The sequence below is a fragment of the Erythranthe guttata genome, chromosome 5, assembly GCF_056151865.1.
Source record: "Erythranthe guttata isolate IM_541 chromosome 5, IM_541, whole genome shotgun sequence".
In the NCBI taxonomy this organism is placed as follows: Eukaryota; Viridiplantae; Streptophyta; class Magnoliopsida; order Lamiales; family Phrymaceae; genus Erythranthe; species Erythranthe guttata.
Genome location: NC_142537.1, coordinates 2,417,440 through 2,438,445, shown reverse-complemented (window position 1 = coordinate 2,438,445; position 21,006 = coordinate 2,417,440). Strand labels below are relative to the sequence as shown.

Below are 21,006 nucleotides of genomic sequence, written 5' to 3'. Positions count from 1 at the left end.
CCGCTTAGAAGTATTTGATCCGTCTGAAGAAGACCCTTTCTTTGCACAATGTTCCTGTAATAATTGTTGTCGAACTAATTCGGCGTCACCAAATCAAGCGCCGCCAAATTAGCATCGCCGCCGGTTTGAGGGCATCTTCGTCTTTTTTCTTTGGCGAAGTTGGCATCTCAATGTCGGTTCCGTTGCTGTATATTCTTCCACGGAACAAGAAGCATTGTGCTTGACCTAGTGTATGCGCTCCTGCACATTCATTCATTCAAACACCATATTTATTAATTAATAAATTACTCATTTTTTGTAATTAATTTACATAAAATTAATTATGTATATATTATTAAAATAATAATTAAATAGGGTAAATTACAAACACCCCCTGAGGTATGGTCAAATTACAAAAACACCCCTCTTGTTTGGATAATTACAACCAACCCCTCAATCCTCAAATTTAGTGGAATCTTCGAGATTATATGGAATATTATCACTTGTGTACCCATTTTATCCCATTCAAACTCTACATTATGAAGCAAGATGATCATAATATGCGATTTTTAGCTTGTATATATCAGTTTGTGGTGCATCGGAAACTGTATTTTTACACAAAATGAGTACAAATTAGAGCACATTCCACGGAATCTAGATGATTATGTTGAATTTGGCACAATAAGGGTGGGTGTGTAAGAAAAAATCATAGTTGAGGGGGTAGATGTAATTATCCAAACAAGAGGGAGATTTTTGTAATTTGACCATACCTCAGGGGGGTGAAAAATTAATTTCTCTCTCCCACGAGGAGCCAACTCGCTCAGTACTACCACCCGCAGCGAGACAACTCCCACGAGGAGCCAACTCCCTCGGGTCTCATACCCACAGCGGGACAACTCCCACGAGGAGACCACTCGCTCCATCCTACAACCCGCAGCGAGACAACTCCCACGAGGAGCCAACTCCCTCGGGTCTACGAAACCATAGCGAGATAACTCCCACGAGGAGACCACTCGCTCCGTCCTATAACCCGTTGCGAGGTAACTCCCACGAGGAGCCAACTCCCTCGGGTCTCATAACCACAGCGAGATAACTCCCACGAGGAGACCACTCGCTCCGTCCCACAATTCGCAGCGAGACAACTCCCACGAGGAGCCAACTCGCCCGGTACTACAACCCGTAGCGAGACAACTCCCACGAGGATCCAACTCGCTCGGTACTACAACCGGCAGCAAGACAACTCCCACGATGAGATAACTCGCTCAGTCATATAACCCGTTGCGAGGCAACTCCCTCGGGTCTACGAACCCACAACGAGATAACTCCTACAAGGAGACCACTCGCTCCATCCTACGACCCGCAGCGAGGAAACTCCCACGAGGAGCCAACTCGCTCGATACTACGAACCCGCAGCGAGACAACTCCCACGAGGAGCCAACTCGCTCGATACTACAAATGCGTTGCAAGGCAACTCCCACGTGCAACCACCTCGCTCGATAATAAGACTAGCTGCGAGACAACTCCCACGAGGAGACAACTCGCTCAGAGCAACCTCAATCCGCACGCTCCTCAATCGCGCGTCATCCAATGCTCCTACAACTTCGCTGCAAGACAACTCTCTCGAAGAGACAACTCGCTCGCAATGCACTACATAATCGCAAACTCAAGTTAGCACGATTATAACCCTAGAAACAGTTAGAGATATTATGAGAATCTATATAGCCTGGCCAGCTTGATTACTCAAAATTTATCTACTTGTTTTCGACGGGTCCTTCATTAAAACGTGGCCACGGTCCAAACATACTTACGACCCACAAGGTCTAACAAGGGGCACGATCCCCATAAAAAACTCTTGAGAGCCTATTCCCCTGCTCAAGTACATCACGCACAAGGCTATATGTAAACACATACAAGCAACGCGTCAAAACATTGACAATGTCGATAAATAACAACTCCCACGAGGAGAATACTAGTTCCGTGCTACTACATTATCGCGAGATAACTCCCACGAGGAGACCACTCGCTCAACTCTATTACCCCACGACGAGACAACTCCCACGAGGAGATTACTTGATCCGTGCTACCACATTATCGCGAGACAACTCCCACGAGGAGATAACTCGATCAACTATATTACCCCGCGACGAGACAACTCCCACGAGGAGATAATTCGCTATTACATCGTCGCGGGACAACACTGACAACTCAAATAACTTACATAGCGACAACTTGGTCACGCTACGCGCCAACGCGCATTCACGCCCCTCCGACACACGCTCCAACGTGTTTTCGCACACCATCGACTACTACAATTTTTACTCTCGACACGATCTGTCACCCATTTCAATATGGCCCCCACATCGACTCGAGAGTGGGGGGCTTAATGATATGCCTAATTGGCCCAACCCAATGGGCCTACAAATTATTTACCTACTGGGCCACGAGCCCAATATCGAAGACCACTATCACTGAGGCCCAATCACCTTCAAGTAAGGTTTGGGCCCGACAATCTCAACTAAGCTATAAATAAAGGTTTGAACTCATTCCTTAAGGTACGTCCTATTATCTGAGCAATACTATTAATTGTATTCTCTGGACTATTTCTATGATCAGCACGTCTGACTTGAGCGTCGGAGATGTTTCCGCCGGATCAACCCCCGGCTTAGTTCATGTGTTCTATGATCGCAGGTACCTCAGGATCATCAAGTTGTCAAGCTACTGATCCGCTTTGCTCTCCCAGTTCGTTTTCTACACTACCCCAGGTGATCTACATTTTAGCATCATCAGATATCAAGGGACTTAATGCAAGAGACATGGTTGCTTTATCTGGTAATTAATTAATTAATTAATTAATTAATCATATTAATAATATATACATAATTAATTTTATGTTAATTAATTACAAAAAATGAGTAATTTATTAATAATAAATATGGTGTTTGAATGAATGAATGTGCAGGAGCGCATACACTAGGTCAAGCACAATGCTTCTTGTTCCGTACAAGAATATACAGCAACGGAACCGACATTGACGCCAACTTTGCCAAAGAAAAAAGACGAAGATGCCCTCAAACCGGCGGCGATTCTAATTTGGCGGCACTTGATTTAGTGACACCGAATTCGTTCGACAACAATTATTACAGGAACATTGTGCAAAGAAAGGGTCTTCTCCAGACGGATCAAATACTTCTAAGCGGATCGACGAGCGCCATTGTTACCGACTACAGCCGAAACCCTAGAACTTTTGCTGCTGATTTCGCGAGGGCTATGATTAAAATGTCGGAGATTCAGCCCCTTGTCGGACAAGCTGGAATCATCAGAAGGGTTTGCAGCGCAATCAACTAGTTCATTCATTAATTAATTTGTTATTCGATCCGTATGCAATTCATATGTATTTTTCAAAATAAGCTGATATTTATCTCACATATTATTTCATCATTCAATAATTGTATATTCATTCACACTACTACTTGTATTTTCTTGTTATGTTATCCCTCCATGTAATCTTTGATTTTATGAATCAATTAATATAATGGAATTTTCATTTCTATATATCATTGTCTGCTTATATATATATAGAGTTTTATTCATTTCAATATTTCAATATATATATATACACACACACACTAATGAATTGAAACAATATTGCAAATGAGTATAATATATGATGGGGTTCGTTTGGCCACCATAGAAACGTGTTGAGTGTATTGTGTGTCTGTATGTGTGGAGTGTGTGTTCTTGGTGTATGTGTGTGTCCAAACTGGCCCAGATCAATATAGATATGTAGTAAATTACGAAGACATGCACAAAACCTAAATAGGCGGATAGCCGATTTTCGGAAAATCAGAAATCATTTTTTTGAAATTCGGAATGAAAAATATTGATCTAAATTGAAATTATCCGAATTGCAATCGACGAAAATAAAAAATTCCGTTCCATTTTCCGCACAAACTAACCATGTACCAAAATACTAGCAAGTTTTCTACTCCACAAAAATCAGTTTTCATGCATGAAAATTATGTTTCGAACCAGGCATATTAAAGATGCTTAATTAATGGTTAAAATATTAATTAATTGTCCCTTAATTAGCTGTCAGATGCGCTTGCGTGCATGGTTGTTTGACATTGGACCTTGTAGGAAAGCGTTGAATTTGTTAAAAGTCGTCTCTGATTTTAGCTTAAATCCAAAGCAATTGCGTGACAGTTTTACACTTTTACTACCATTGACTTTCTACCCCCTCAGTTAAAACTTAAATAGACCAACTATATATGTTTATAGGTTAAATTAACAAGGCTTAATTACACTTTGCACCCTTAAAATATAGTTTTCGTCACTTTGCACCGTCATAAAAAAATAATAGCATTTTGCAAACTGGAATCACAGTAAACCATTCAAATTGCACCCAAAATTGAATTTTTAATAGTCAATGAGGCAAATTCATCTTTTCAGTGGCAATTTTTTTTTTCTTGGTTTTTTTAAAGTAAAGAAGAAGAGAAAAAAACACTCACTAAATTAATTGATTTTTTTTCCCTTTAAAAAAATAGCATAAAGAAATGTCACGTCTGCAGGGGTAGAATTGTCATTTTTTCGGGAAATATTATTTGGCATAAAAAAAATTCCATGAAAATCACACTGTAAAGGGGATCGGTGTAAGATGGACGAAACAAAAGTCGGGAGAATTTTAGTAATTACGGATAGGTGGAGGCATTTTTTGTAATTTAGTTCAAATTCAGGGGAGGTTTCGTAATTTAACCAAATAGTAATTACCTTTATCCTAAGAATAAATATTAATAAAGAAGATTTATCCAAGATGCATGTGATGTTGATTGTGGATCGCGTCCATTTTTGGATAACTTCTTGTTACAGACTTTTTTGTTTTTACTTTCAAATTATATATTTATATTTTCATATTATTTAATTAAAGGGTCATTAGCAATACACCCCTCCTATAGATAAAAAATAGTGATATTTCCATACCATAATTCTTCCTTTGTGAAAACCCCTAAAATATTTATTTCCAATCTTACCCTTTAGTACCTATCACGTTTTCTTTTTTTATATAATTATCCAATATTTTCGAAATCCCTATTAATGAGGCACCTAATCTCGCTAATTAGGTCTAATTATATACTTTCCCTAATAAAACTGCTCCTAATATAATTTATCTCAATTATTCCTTTTTTCTCTCTTTCCATAACAACAATTTAATTCCTAAAAATCACCTTCCAAATTCCTAAAAAAAATTTACCAAATCAAAAAAAAATAAAAAAAATCGGATTTTATTTTTTTATTTTTTCGGACTTTATTTAGTCATTTATTTTTTTAATTTTTTAATAAAAAAATTATTTTAAATTTTTTTAAACAAAAAATTGAAATTTTTTTCTCGACAGGTTTGCAACGCCGAATATGACTATGGTTGAATATGACTATATGTGACTATAAACTGTAGTCATATTCTTTCTTTATATTGTTGTTTTTTACATTTTAAACTTAAAAATTCCGATTATATGGTATAGTCATGTTAACCAAATCATATAAAACAACGAAAATTCCCTATTATTTACGAAATCAATTCAATCAACATCCACACAAAAATCACAATTTGAATCTTGTTATTAGAAGTCAACCTGAAAACGAGAAGATAGAACATATTCAACAATAGTCATATTCGAATATGACTACACTCATATTCGAAAAATACATAAATATGACTATAGTCATATTCGAATATGACTATAGTCATGTTACTACTGCTGTTCAGATCTGAAGAAAAAAAATCGAAAAATATAAATAAAGATAGAAAAATAACGAGAGAGAGGGATGGGAGTCGACGAGGTCTTCATACACAAATTCACCCTGACATATCTTCACCCCAAACGACCCTCCATACTTCAACACAATCATCAAGATTGACGACATGTTGTGCAACACTACAAAAAAACATGAGAATGTGACTACTATATGAATAATTCTGCTGAATGAATCTGCACTATTCAACGAAAAAAATGACTAATTAACAACAATTAACAACAATTGGAATATCAAAATCAAACACAAATGACCTCAACAAATTTTAAATTGAAAATCTCTAAAAGTGAAGACTAAAAAATGAAAAAAAAAAAAATCTCACCAAATTGTGATACTTTCACAATTTATATCCGGAGCTAGGGGGCACCAAATTCAATCTCCTCCGTACAGTATATAAAAATATATACTCCGAATACTCTATCCAAATTTCGGCCACATCCAACGGTTCAATTGCACGAAAAACGCGTCCAAACTAGCTGTCCTGAATTATTCAGTAACAAAAACCAGCAGCGAGTTTTAAGATCCGATCTATATTTAGAGAAGTCTTATTCCGATCTCCACCGTTCATAAATTAGATTTATGTGTTATGAATCCTGTGTAAAAATATCAACCCGATCCGACGGTTAGATCTTCCGATCTAGCCTCTGCACGAAAACTGTTGCATCTCAAAACTTGATTTTTTTCCTCTTTTTTCGTTCGCTCTTCGGAGGGAGAATCGAAACCCGGCGCCGGTGCCGGAGCCGTGTGCGGCTGAGTGGTGTACATTGGCGAGTGGTGGAGGATTATGGGTCTGAAGAAGAGAAAAAAAAAAAAAAAAAAGAGTGAAGTTGCGTGAGAAAGAGAGAGAGAATGAGAGAGAATTAATGTAATCCTACAATCACGTGAGACGGTTATGGAAAATAAATATTGTAATTATTTTAAAAACTACTGATAAGGGTAGTTTCGTCTTATCACAGTTGTTGAGGGGGGGTTTCACTAATTAAAATTGGACTTTGGGTGTGGAGAAAAGTCTTAAAAGTCAAATGGGTTTAACTCATATTATTTATGGTTTGAGGGGGGTTTTGCATATTTCCCCTTTAATTAAACAAAACATGGATCACTGTTTGGACTTTTTCTTGTAACGATCCTCCACGTGTATCCAATAATTACTGGAATTAGTTAGCTCAAAAGTAGGTTTATTAAATAACTAAGGAGTATAATTAATATTATAATATTGTGTAAATTGACACTTGCCTCTGAAGGTTTGAACAGGAAATTTCAAACGAAGTCATAATTTTCCTTGCATTTGAATACAACTGGTTCTTGATAGAATCAAATTATAATGGTTCTATTCATATTTAATTAATTAATTTAATTGTATTGATTTATTTATTTATTTAATTAAACTATTGATTATTAATTAGCTATATATAAATAGTTGCTTGTCAATAAACTCGTTTGACTTAGAAACGTTCTTGTTCAAAGCTCCACACAACCATGCATCCTTCAATTAAATGTATTAGTTTACTAGTTACCATATATTGACAATTAAAGTTTGTTAATTATATTAAATGGTACTATTATATTTGTTATTTCAAATTTCGGTGTTAATGTAACTTGGAGAACGAAGTTTACACCGACATCTCACGGGATCGGAAGTGATTATTATTATGCATAATTTTGATTATTAGATTCGGAATTTAGGGTTCAAATATATAATTTTTTTGTAACCTTTTTTCTTATACGAAAATTCGAAGAACATAGTAGAGTTTGAGAACGATTCCCAAATTGAGCTCGATTTATTTAGAGAAATGAAATTATTGGCTCAATAATTTAATTGTGCATGGATTCACACAATTGAAAATTAATATTGATGAAATTTTATGTTGTTTTAACTAAATTTTACGGTGTATATACTAATTAAAACTAATAATGTTTTAGCTATCTTTATATATAATAAAAATATCCCTAAAAATAATTAGAGGATGTTGTTGCCCTGAATTCCCAAAATATTTTTTTCCGAAGAATTCCTAAAACATTGAACCATTCATCAATTTTTATTTTTAACTTTTTTAGGAAATAAAAATCAAATTTGCTACCGCAAATATTTTGTCATGGGGTCCGCCATGCATAAAAGATCATGTCAAGTAGAGGATAAACTGTCTCTATTAAGCTAATTAAGATCGACGAATTTTACAATAAATAAATTCTAAAATTATCAATTGTAGCAATTATTATGAATTGTTATTATTATTATTTTTATTTTATTTTTATTTTGATGAATTAGTTTGTATTATACATGTAATTAAATTCCAATCGAATCAACAACACTGTATTGCTACCAAATCACGTTATGGTGATTCGTGGGGACAAATTAGATGATAAGGGTCGTAAGATTTTTTATTTTTTATTTTTTATTATTTTAAATCATAATTATTAATTATATATTTTCATGCATGATTAATTAATTATAATCCTAATTGAACAATTATATATATTTTTCAAAGAGAATTGACACTTGCAATTAGATGTGTGTGAATAGGGATAGTCCTGAGTAGCATCTTGCTATAGAATATTAATAACTGGACCTATTCCCAATACTTCAAAAATAAAAACAATTTATTATATAAAAATTGTCATAAGCAATATAACGGTATGAAAAGTCAAACTAGGAAAATTAGGAATAAACGTTTTAAACTCGAATATCGTCACCAACTATTGATTTTATAAAAATATTTGTTTTCTCTAAAAAGTAAAAATAAAATAAAAAATAAAATGAAGACCTGTTTGATCTTCTAATTAGTTTGATCAAATTATACAAAACTTTCTTTAGCTTAGGAGATTACAATTAATCACTTAAATTGGTCAAAAATTGTAATTCGAATCCATTTGCCAACAGTAGTGGTCAGGTCGAGCTTGTCACACATAATTATTCTAGTGTGGTTGATGTCTCTTGTATGATTTGCAAGCTATTATTCGAGAGGTTTATCCAGTATATAAACTCAACTTTATTATAATTTCAGACTTTTTGGCTCTCGTCGACACAAGTTTGTACAGATTCTTCGTCGAAATACGTACAACCGATATTTTTCTCTATTGATTTAAGAAAAATCATATAAATATATACATGTATATTTAAATTTACAATAGAATACAATCCACTAATTAAATATAAATTAAATATACATAAACATGGATATACGTATGGAGTTCGAGTTTCCATTCACCTTCATATATTCATTATCAGCATGTGTATTTATTTAAATATTTTTTTACTATAATTTATCAGCATGTGTATAATATCCATTATATTGACAAATACCCATTTCAATATTCCAAAATAAATAAATAAAACTCTACTAAGTACTAGCTAACAGAACGCCAAGACCAAGTCCCATACATACTAAATAAAATTTCACAAAAATATAAATTAATTAAATATAACACAATATTGTTTTGTAATAAAATAAATTACGTGGTCGCAACGCGCTTCAGCCGTGAACGGTGACTGAAGAAGTACACCTATAAATACAGCAGCAAAACCTCTTTCTTCTCCATCAACTTTCTTCTTCACCTCCAAATCAAATAATTAATTAATTAATCAATTAATTATATTTCCAAAATTAAATTTTCGAATAATGGCTTCTTCTGCTTCGATAAAAAAATCCGTTTTCTCGGCGATCTTTCTGTTCAGCATCTTCGTCGTACTTCCACTAAGCGAAGCACAGCTGTCTGCAACATTCTACGACCGAACATGCCCCAATGCAATCACCATCATCAGAAACTCAATCAGGCCAGCTGTGTCACGTGAGAGGCGCATGGCGGCCTCGCTCATTCGGCTCCACTTCCACGACTGCTTCGTTCAGGGCTGCGATGCTTCGATCCTATTGGACGAGACCCCCACCATTCAGTCCGAGAAAACCGCAATCCCGAATAATAATTCCGCGAGAGGGTACGAAGTGATTGACGCGGCCAAACTTCTCGTCGAGCGTGCATGCCCCGGTGTCGTTTCTTGCGCCGACGTACTAACCCTAGCTGCACGAGAAGCTTCCGTTGCTGTAAGTGCATATATATATTTTATATTTATATCTATAGTATCACTTCTTGAATAACTAATCATTAGATTAGATTCTTGATTTTCATTTTCGCTAATATTTATAACACGATGACTTTTTTGACAATTCAGTACAACACGTGGATAGAATATGCAATAAATTAAACTCTCTCTATATATATAAAGTAATTATATGATGTTACTATATATATATATATATATATATATATATATATATATATATATATATATATATATATATATATATATATATATATATATATATATATATATATTAATATTTGTGTATGTATATATGTGTGTGTGCAGGTTAGTGGTCCGTCGTGGACGGTGAGGCTAGGGAGACGAGACTCGACCACGGCGAACCGTGCGCAGGCAAACACCGATCTTCCGAATCCGTTTGGCAGTCTCAACGATCTCATCTCAGCTTTCGCAAATAAGGGACTCAATACAAGGGAAATGGTAGCCCTATCAGGTATTTATATATATTTATACATAATCAGTACTACATATCGTTATATAATTAATTTAACCGATGATTAATATACACGTACGTACGTGCGTGCATGCATGCATGCAGGAGCACACACAATAGGTCAAGCCCAATGCTTCTTGTTCCGTGCGAGAGTATACAGCAACGGCACCGACATCGATCCCAATTTCGCCAGCGAGAGAAGACGCCGGTGCCCTCAGACGACGGGGGGTAACGCAAATTTGGCCCCCCTCGATTTGGTGACACCTAACTCGTTCGACAATAATTATTTCAGAAATATTGTGCTGCGAAGGGGTCTTCTCCAATCGGATCAGATACTTCTTACCGGTGCCACGACTAGCATCGTCTCGGAGTACAGCACAAACCCTAGAACTTTTTCGACTGATTTCGGCAACGCAATGATTAAAATGTCCGAGATTTCGCCCCTCCTCGGAAGCGCTGGAATCATAAGAAGGGTTTGCAGCGCAATCAACTAGAGAGTTCTATCGATTAATTATATTAATCGTCGTATTAATAAAGCACAAAGTGCGTTAAATGTTTGTTTAATTATCCACGTCGTCGTCCAGTCGTCCTCGAGTACCGTACCGTACCTCGCATGTTGTGTGTGTGTGTGTTATATTATTTTGTGTGGAATAATTAATGTTAGTGCATGCATTTGTTGTAAGTTGTATGTATTTATTATTGATCAATTATTGTTGGATCATAAATTAAGAAATAAAACTTGAAGTGAATTTGGGTTTGTTCCTCCAGTTGTTTAATATTGAATATAAACATTTTATTAATTATCATTTTTTTTTTTTTTTTTTTTTTTTTGTGTGTAAGGTCAAATTAGAGCTGCTGCTCAAGAGTCACAACTATGATATAAGAAATTGACTAATTTGTAGATATATATAAATAAAAATATGCTTTAATTTGTTGTAAAACTACTGTATCACACCTACATCTAGCTAAGCTAAGGTCATTTTACTTCTCATGGTTGGTGAATTAATTTATTAATTATTAATTACTTGTTTCATGATTGATAGTAATTAATATAAATTAATACAATTGGACCATCAAAATTTCATTAATTTAGCGAAATATTAACTTATCGATAAATTAATAATTATTAATTTATACTCCATCCTTCCCTTATTATTTGTCATTTTTGTTAGTTGCACACATATTAAGAAACTCAATAAATATGTATAGATAGTAGCAAAAAGTATAGTAAATCACTAAAATGTTCATGCCATTAATTGATTTTTAAATAATTATATTTCAATTAATTATGAGTGAGAAAGGGCAAAATTGAAAAAAATGCAATTAATTATTTATTGGAATAGTAAAATGACAAATAATTTGAAATATGAAAAAATGGCAAAAGTGACAAATATTAAGGGAAGGAGGGAGTACATTACTCCCTCCTTCCCATTTTATTTGTCTTTTTAGAAAAAAAAATTTATTTCAAAATAATTGTCACTTTGAATTTCCAATGAAGCATTTATTGTGTTTTTCTTATATTTGCCCTTACTACTATTAATAAAATTAGGTGAAACAATTAATGAAAGTGGTTTTTTGGTCATTTTATTATGATTTTTCAATAATCCATGCACATTTATTGGTTTTCTTAATACGTGTGCATCAGCTCAAAACGACAAATAATATGGGAAGGAGGGAGTAATTAATAACTTATTAATTTATGAAATTACTTTTATTATTATTTTCAATAATACATTTTTTTTTTTAAATTACGTGTATATTATTCATTGTACCATTAGTTTAGTGCACTATAGAGCCCGTTTCACAAACGGAAACTTTTAAAGCAGATATGGCATTGAACAATTTTCTGTTGAGTTATGAGAAAACTATACCAAAAATTCTAACCATGTTAAGAAAAGTGAGGGATGAGATTGATGGTAATGTGAACTTCAACAAGAAACAAGTGACAATTAAATTATATTTTACTAAGCCTTCATAGATATGTGAAGTATGTATTGTACCATGTAATTTAAGAATTATTTTTATGCATTATTAATTTATATATTATATGGGGCTTCTTAAAATTTTTGAAAGTGTATTATCTTATAAATTTAGCGAATTATTAATTTAGCACGTTGTCCCCGAGTCGGGATCGGGAAAATTTATTATTTAAGCGAGGTTATTAATTTATCGAGTATTAATTTATCGAGGTTCTACTGTAATAGTTGTTACAATAGAATTTTACTCGAATTAATTAATTAATTTTAAAGGATTGATGAAGTATCAAGGGATCAAGAACGGATCTGATTGGTTGAAGAAAGCTGACTGTACAAGCTGGAAAACAACCGATCCACTACAAGAAAAAATTGCATTAGCGACACCCCAATTGTGACAAATACAAAAGTTGTCACTTAATACACACATTAAGTGACAACGTCTTTTTATTGTCACTAATACATCTTTTTGTTGTCACTAAATCCTTATTTATTATCACTATAGAGCATTAGCGACATCCCGTTAGTGACAAGCATAATAACAACACTTTTTGCCTAACTATGTAAAAAAAAATAGGTGTTGTCACTAAAAAGATTTTTTTTTTTTCTTTTGTAGTGTGAAGAGTTAACTAACTTCTGGTGACATGCAACACGTGGACAAGAGGTGCTGGACCTTAGCATCTTTTAGAGTGCATATAAGCCACTTGTTAGCAGGGGCGGACTCATGATCTTTTGCGGGGTTAGAATATTGGGTGATTTAAGAAAAAAAAATATGGAGGGTTAAAAGTGTATAAAAATATTTTTTTTGGGAGGCGAAAGTCTATAAACTAATAGATAAATTCAAAATTGCATGGGCGGGGCCACCCTAGTCTCTTACTGGGTCCGCCCCTGCTTGTTGGCTAGTTAGTTTATGAGAGAGAAACCCATTTAGAGTTTTCGGTGATGTTTCTTGAGAGAGTGATTTGTTGCGAGTATCTGTTTTTATAATAGAACCTGAGTTCCGTTAATTGATCAATAAAACGATCGAGTTCGTGTTGTTCAAAGTGGATGTTGGATCAATTCTTGATCTGAACCACTATGAATTACTTGTTCTTATTGTTCTTGGAGTTCAGTTCTTTTTTATCGAAATGAAAATCTGAAATTTCAATATTCGAAATGAAAAATATTATTCAAAAGGCTTTTTTATTTATTAGAAAAATAAAAAAATTAACATTTAAATGCAACATATTATTAGACACCAAAAAGTACATATGTTCCTCTACTCCAAATCAATCTTCTTTCTACGGCGCAACAATAATCGAATTTCTAAGCTAATCGCTCGTATAATTAGGCATTCAATATCTATATCACCCCCTCGCACCAAAATCTATCAACAAACAAAAAATACCCGCAACCACAACTACATCATATGTACAAAAAAATATTATATTCACCCGCCACATATAAATTAACGAAATGCCCTTAATCTTTCACGGTAGGACGCTTTCCACGTGGCGGGCCATCAACACGTGGGCCCGTATAGCTCGATCGAGTTCCAGATGACGTGGCGGTTTGCGTACCTGTGGTGGACCCAAACGAACCAGAACTCGACACGTCAGAAGTTCCAGTAACTGATGACGTGGCAGCACCGCCGGTAGAAGACTTAGGGCGGTGATGTCTTTTGTACCTCGATCCAGGACAACCTGGCCTGGTGGGCTCCTCGAGATTGCTCGGTTTTCTCGAGAGGATCGCAACCACACGATCCATGTCTGGCCGTAGATGCGATTCTGTTTGGACGCAGAGTAAACCTATCTGCACACACATTGCTATCTGCTCTCTGTCTGCTGATGCCAGCAATGAGGGATCCATGATTTCCAAGGTTCTGCGTTTCTTGTATAGCTTATATGCCTGGATATAGAACATGGTGGAACTTTTTTTAATATATGAAGTGATGTTTTTTACACTAAAAAAAGGTTTATGAATGTATATAGATTGTATTTGTCTTACTACGCACATGGCAAGACAAAATCGGACAGATCAGATCGGAATTAGCACTTCAGGAAAAAACGATTTTTTTTTTTTGGAAGTGGAAAACTAATTTTTTTTTTGTTCCAAAACAAAAATGGGATTATCGGAAATTGGAATCAAAACATTTGTTCCGAAATCGGAACTTTAAGGATCATAATGCGAAATTCGGAAACTCCATTTTTTTCTGGTCACGGAAGTTATAGTACAAAATACATAATAATATTGATATTACAAGTGTAATTTTTGGAAACAAGTCGGACTTCTTGAAAATTAAAATCGGATTAGAAATCAGAATCTAATAATATTCCAATTCTGTTCCACAGAATATCGGAACTTTCGGAATATGGAATGAAAAATATTGTTCCAAAATCGGAAATTTTCGGGACTTTTTATTTACGATTAAAACATCAAATAGAATGTCAAATATCAAAGTTTTTATTTACCCATTCAAGTAGGCTCTGACAATCAGGGTCTCGGTTGAAAGCCGAGTTCTTCTGTCCGCTAATTAGCTCAAGAACAACGACTCCAAAGCTGAAGACATCCGCTTTTTTAGAAAGATTCCCAAGCATGAGATACTCCGGTGCCATATAACCACTGCAATATTAAGAAACTCAATATTTATGGCTTGGTTTTAGGGAAATGTACATGATTAGACTAATATAATAGTGTCCACTAATAAGTCGAGAAGAGAGAATGTAAGGGTAGAATTGAAAATTATGTAACCAATCCAGTATTGGAATTCTAAAGCGACAAATTCTTTTGAAAGCATTTAGGCACGCAGAAATTAGTTTAGACATTTGTTAATCCAACTCAAACAACAAAGAGACAACCTTAAAAAAAATATTAGAATGCAGAAAACACGTACTTAGTGCCAGCTATACGTGTCTGGACATGCGTTTGATCTTCGGGAAAGAGACGAGCCAATCCGAAATCGGCAATCTTGGCCACCCATTTGTCGTCTAGTAAGATATTGCTGGCTTTGATGTCACGGTGTATGATGGAACACGGAGCATCTTCGTGAAGATAAAGCAATCCCTTTGCTGTGCCTGTTATCACGTCAAGCCTCCGTTTCCAGTCGAGTAATTCTCGTGTATCGGGTTCTAAAACAAGAAAGAGATTTTATGTAATGTCAGTATATATAACTTGTAATCTCACTTCCATGTTGTAATATTACTAAGGCCTCATTTGGTTGGGGTGGGGGGATTAGACATCATAAACTAAATAATTGGACTTTGTTTGATGTTTTGGGAAATTACCCAATATCTTCCGGGTCGACCCGGAAAATACTATTTTATCCAATAATACAATTGGGCTTTCATTAGATTATTTATCGACTAATCTTACCTTGGCAACCAAACGAGGCCTTAAAAAATTACCATTCTACCCAAAGTTACAAATTTATAAAATCACTCACAGTTATGCATGTGGGTAATCAAATCTCTTACAGGCAGATGAAAGTAAATTGCTATCACATCTAAGGTTTACTTAACGCAGAATATAGCAGCACAATATTGAAGTGTTGCACTAGTAAACATAAATAAAGATGTAAACGTTTGATTTGTGAAGATTCCAATCTAATCCTAACCGTCTACGATGCTGAATTTTGCATTAACACATTATCGAACCTTGCATTATGCATCATTAGCCCATGATAGAAAGCAATACAAAATCGAAATAAAAAATAAAATAAATAAATAACAAGAAAACTTACTGAAAAGAAGCTTGTCGAGGCTCTGATTAGGCACATACTCATAAACAAGAAGCTTTTCAAATTCACCATGCAAACAATAACCAAGCAAATTCACCACATTTTTGTGCTGCACACGCGCCAAAAGCTTTGCCTCATTCTGAAACTCTTGCTTCCCCTGAGACGATCTCTGCGACAGCCTCTTCACAGCTACTTCTCTCCCATCATCCAATTTTCCCTAAAAATAAAAACCCTAAATCAATTTTTTTACAAAATTACAAATATCATCCAGCCCAATTCACACACACAGAGTAAAATTAAATAAAACTGAGTAGCAATTGTTTGATTACCCGGAAAACTGGACCAAAACCCCCTTCACCAAGCTTATGAGAGGGGTGAAAATTCTTGGTCGCCGCAACTAGGGTTTGAAAAGAGAAACTCCTCTGCTCCTTTGCTGCAATTGTCTGCAAATCCACTTCGTTTTCGTCTTTAAATAACACACACACACCAAATTCCATCAGATATTGCAGAAAATTACACAGATTTGCTTCCGCCCAGAAAAAAAAAAAAAAAAAAAAAAAAAAAAAAAAAACTGACCTGGTGTTGTGTGGGATTTGAAGGGCTTGATAAGATTACGGAGGAAGATTTTCGATTTACTCATCTCCAACTGCTACCATTTTCCGTCGAGATTTTTTTTTTTTTTTTTTTTTTTTTTTTTTTTTTTTTTTCTGGGGATTATTAATTAGTAATATGAATGAAATGTTTTTGCCGTTGTAATCTGAAGAAGAGTTCTTATGAATTGCGTGTGAAATTTAGCTGCTGCACCAAACAGGTGACAGCGTTTTGATAACAACACAGACTGGAGAGGCGCGTTGACTTTGACTTTTCTATCAAAGAAATGTTATTACAAAGAAGACGGTTCTCATTTTTAATTTTTTGTAGTTTAATTTTTAAAAAGAAAGAAATTATATTCTTGTTTCAAATATTATAAATTGGGGTAATTTTTTAGAGTAAAAAGCAGTTTTCCCCCTAAACTAGTGGTCGTTTTGCACTTTGCCCCCCAAACAAAAAAAATTTACACGGGTTTACCTAAACTCATTAGTCTGTTGCACGGTGCCCCCTAAACTCAATTTTCCGGCGATTTTGAACGGAATGTTATATCATGTGCGATGCACGTGTGATTTGTGGGGGTAAATTTGTCTATTCACTAAAATTCTATATATTAAATATAAATTAATCATTAAAAAACAAAAATAAACAAAAAAAAATTAAAAATAAAAAAAGAAAATTCTGATCTTCTTCCCCAACAACCTCCCAGACCCATTTCCATGCCAAAGAACAGAGAGCAACGAACGGAGCAATTAAACCTCATCTCCATCCATAAAAAGATTTTCAATCAATTCTACATAGAATAAGAAAATTTACAGAAATTGATTCTCATTCCTAATTTACTCATTCCTTCTTCGATTCCGCCGAGGGTGTCTTCAAACATCTCGTCAATCAAAATAATCTAGACTCCAAATTTTACTCATTCCTTCTTCGATTCCGCCGCCGCCGTTTTGACGGGCTCCTTCCCCGGCCACAAGTTCCACGGCTTCGCATCCCCATTAGCCTCGTCTGCCGGCGCCGAAATGGAGTCGTTTCGCGACGGGATGGTGGGAGGTTGTGGGCTGGGGTTTGGGCGATAGGTCTCGTTGTCGGAGTTGAGTCCTGGGTTGCTTTGGTAGACTTGATTAGGGGTTCCGACGGCGGAAGGAGTGGGAATTGGAGGCGGCGGAGAGGAGGAATTTTTTTTTTTTTTTTTTTTGATAAGTAACAAATTTCATTAAACAAAGTTGAAATTACAAGAATCAAATAAAGGAAATCCTCCATCACAAAAGCAAGAGTTTGGGAGAGGAGATCAAAAGGGATTTGGGCTAAGCAAGATGGGAACAAGAATAAATTTTTTTACAGAAGTTGAGAATTAGTGAGAGAGAGAGAGAGAGAGAGAGAGAGAAAGAGATTTGGCAGATTAAAAAAATGAAAAATGAAAAATGAAAAGGAGAGATAAAAAAGAAAAAGGAAAAATTAAACTTTTAGTCAGGATGAGAGTGAATAGACAAATTTAACCCTATCAATTTCACATGTGGCGCGCGTGCACAGATTTCCGGTGAATTTTGCCGGAATATACCACTTTTTGGGCATCGTGCAACAAAAACTCGAGTTTAGGTAAAAACGTGCAAAAAAAAATTGTTTGGGGGGCAAAGCGCAAAATGGGTCATAGTTTAGGGGGCAAACTGCTTTTTACTCTAATTTTTTATACACCCTCCACTCTAAGATTATATAGGTCCTAGTCCAAGTCATAAGTCCTATTTTTCTAAAACCCCCTACTAATATTTTTGGCTGATTTGCCCTTTGCAGCAAAATAGGAAAATTCCCTTTTAAATATAATTATCCAGCAAATCAGTTTTTTAGCTAAAAAATAGGCAAACAAATCTCAAATCGTGAGATTGAAACTGCAAAACCTCACCTCTCGTTTCTTTCAAAGCACCCTATAGCCATAATTCTCAAATCGACAGAAAGGGTTGTATATCTTCACACCGCCATCGAAAGGGAGAAACTGCAAAAACTCACCTCTCGTTTCTTTCAACACACACAATAGCCCTAATTCTCAGATCGACGAAGAAGTTGTAAATCTGCAAACCGCCACCGAAGGAAAAAATCTGCAAGTCTCGTCGATTGAAACATGCAAAAACTCTCCCCCTTTCGTTCAACCCAAACTCTGTAATCATAGCCACTTATTGCTGAGATCGATGGAGAGTTTGTAGATCTGGATACCGAGAAGATGACGCAAAATCGAAAACGTACAGGTAATTTGCTATACATTGCATTTTTTTGTATTTTTTTTAAATCGCGATTCATTGACGAAATACAATGGGTTTTTTTATGAATGAAGTGAAAGATAGAGATTTGGAGCCTACGACCACATGTAATAACTTTGTTTTCCGGAAAGAATTTTTTTTGTTCGTTTTTTATTTTGTTGTTTTATGTTTATTTTGCTGTTTTTATGTGTATTTTGCACTTTGATTCTTCGACCCCGGTTACCATACCTGTTTTTTTGTAAAAATCATTGGTTTCTTGCTTTTGATTTTGTTGTTTTTTGTTACATAATTTTTTGATGTCGATTGCAACATTTTATTGGTTTTTGTTTGGATTTTTTTTTGTTTTTAGCATAGTATAATTTGCACTTTGCTGTTTATTTTGGATTTTGCTTATATGATACGTATTTTACTTTTATATTATAATTCATTTCGACTTTGTTGCTATCATAGTACAAGTTGCACTTTTCTGTAACATTTTGCAGTTTGTGTCTTAACAAATGGTTTCATCTATCATAACAAAATACTTGTTGAAAATAACTTATTGTCATTGTATCGTTTGCATTTTGCAGTTTGTTGTTGACAATTGCATTTGGATATGGTTATTTGTATACTTTTATTTGGTTGTTGCTGCCACTATTTTGTTGATGTTGTTGTAGTTTATATTTTTTATGTTGTTGTCTGCAACTTGAAGTTTGTTGATGTTGTCCCTTTAGACGGTTTTGATTTTCACTTTTGCAGTTCTTCATATTTTAATTTGCAGCTCGTTATTGCAAATTAATATTAGTTTTTTTTCTTCTTTGAGAATAACTATGAAAAGTTTCACATATTTTTTGGTTCTCTTTCTAAACTCGTATTAAACTTAATGTGTGTATGACTTTTTTTTTCTTTTGTATTTTGCCGTTTCATAATGTATTGCATATTGCAATAGTAATTGTATTTATTTGCATCTCGTTGTTGCAATTTCGAACATTGTATTTTCCTATAGGGATTCTATGATGTGTTTTGATATTGTGATATGCATTGATGCAAATTTGTGCATATTATAATTGTAAGATTTTTTGGTTGAACTCGCATTTTACCGTCGCTGCAACTATAGGCGAGAAGAAAACAAACAAGGAATTCATTAGAGGTTGATGCTACTGACACGATCATGTTTCTAGAAGATCCCGGATGACGTTTGGAAGTTGTGAATTCAGTCGGACGCCGAGACTCTGTCCGTTATGACATCACCCCAACCATAATCAATTATGATAGATTGTAGTTTGTTCATCGACTATATTGCAACACTGCTTGTATCTATTAATTTGTATCTTACAATATTTTGTATTTAATGTACTGATTTATTCCTAAATAAAAATGGTTTGTTGGTTTGTTATATCATCTTTTATTTCATATTTTATATTTTAAATAAATTTTATATTGTTCGACTAAGAATAAACTTAGACATCTGTTGTTTGAGCAAATTATCATTAGTTCCATATTGTGTTGTTGTGAAAAGACATTTGTAAAATAATATTTTTGACATATGGTCTGTGGTTCCGTAATATATTTTGTTTTGCTATTTATTTTTGCTATTATAAATTGCAGTTTGTAACTTTGTATGGTGCTAATTGTATTTTGCAATTTGTTGTTGTAAAAATAGAAAAGAAAAAGAGAAAAAAAAAAAGGAAATAAAAAATAGAAAAGAAAAAAAGAAAAAGAGAGAGAGAGAGAGAGAGAGAGAGAGAGAGAGAGAGGCGTGAGGAGAGAGAGAGGAGTTAAAGAGAGAGAAAAAAAAGAGATACGTGAGGTGAGGGAGAGGAAGAGAGAGAAGTTAAAGGGAAGAGTGAAATGTGGGATTTTATTCATGTTTTCCATAACTAACTATCTCAATATAAATAATAATTAAAGGTATTAATGTCAATAAAAAAATAATTTAATTTAATTATATTATATTTATTGGTCAAGGGACCTATAGCTATAATGAACTAACAAAATGGACCCCCATCTATATAAGTTCCAAATAAGGGGGTTCCAACTAATTATCCCTTAGAAATTACCTATATCCTAATAAGAAATATCGACTATCGTTGTAAGAACAGTCTAATTGACAGTCCAAATATATATTAAAAATAACGTAAATAAATATGATCAATAATTGTTTCAAGAATGACGAAATTCAG

General features: G+C 34.5%; 3 protein-coding genes and 1 long non-coding RNA gene across 4 annotated transcripts; 3 read left to right on the top strand and 1 right to left on the bottom strand.

The window, feature by feature from the left end:
- The first annotated feature begins 2,773 nt into the window (after nt 1–2,773).
- Nucleotides 2,774–3,531, top strand: LOC148770420 (lignin-forming anionic peroxidase-like). Its single transcript, XM_088818525.1, has 2 exons — nt 2,774–2,808; nt 2,939–3,531. Exons 1-2 carry the CDS (start codon nt 2,793–2,795, stop codon nt 3,322–3,324), a joined length of 402 nt encoding a protein of 133 aa, XP_088674651.1. The 5' UTR covers nt 2,774–2,792; the 3' UTR covers nt 3,325–3,531.
- Nucleotides 3,532–9,318: 5,787 nt separating this feature from the next.
- LOC148770419 (lignin-forming anionic peroxidase-like) lies at nt 9,319–10,892 on the top strand. Its single transcript, XM_088818523.1, has 3 exons — nt 9,319–9,824; nt 10,151–10,316; nt 10,422–10,892. Exons 1-3 carry the CDS (start codon nt 9,405–9,407, stop codon nt 10,808–10,810), a joined length of 975 nt encoding a protein of 324 aa, XP_088674649.1. The 5' UTR covers nt 9,319–9,404; the 3' UTR covers nt 10,811–10,892.
- A 2,565-nt stretch (nt 10,893–13,457) lies between these two features.
- On the bottom strand, nt 13,458–16,898 carry LOC105966186 (cysteine-rich receptor-like protein kinase 43). Its single transcript, XM_012990752.2, has 6 exons — nt 16,581–16,898; nt 16,334–16,470; nt 16,008–16,221; nt 15,162–15,396; nt 14,740–14,890; nt 13,458–14,176 (listed from the first exon to the last, which is right to left on the bottom strand). The coding sequence occupies exons 1-6, from the start codon at nt 16,642–16,644 to the stop codon at nt 13,751–13,753; spliced, it is 1,227 nt and encodes a 408-aa protein (XP_012846206.2). The 5' UTR covers nt 16,645–16,898; the 3' UTR covers nt 13,458–13,750.
- A 1,456-nt stretch (nt 16,899–18,354) lies between these two features.
- On the top strand, nt 18,355–20,219 carry LOC105966809 (uncharacterized). Its single transcript, XR_016031228.1, has 2 exons — nt 18,355–18,832; nt 19,941–20,219. It is a non-coding gene; the product is annotated as an uncharacterized LOC105966809 (long non-coding RNA).
- Nucleotides 20,220–21,006: the final 787 nt, after the last annotated feature.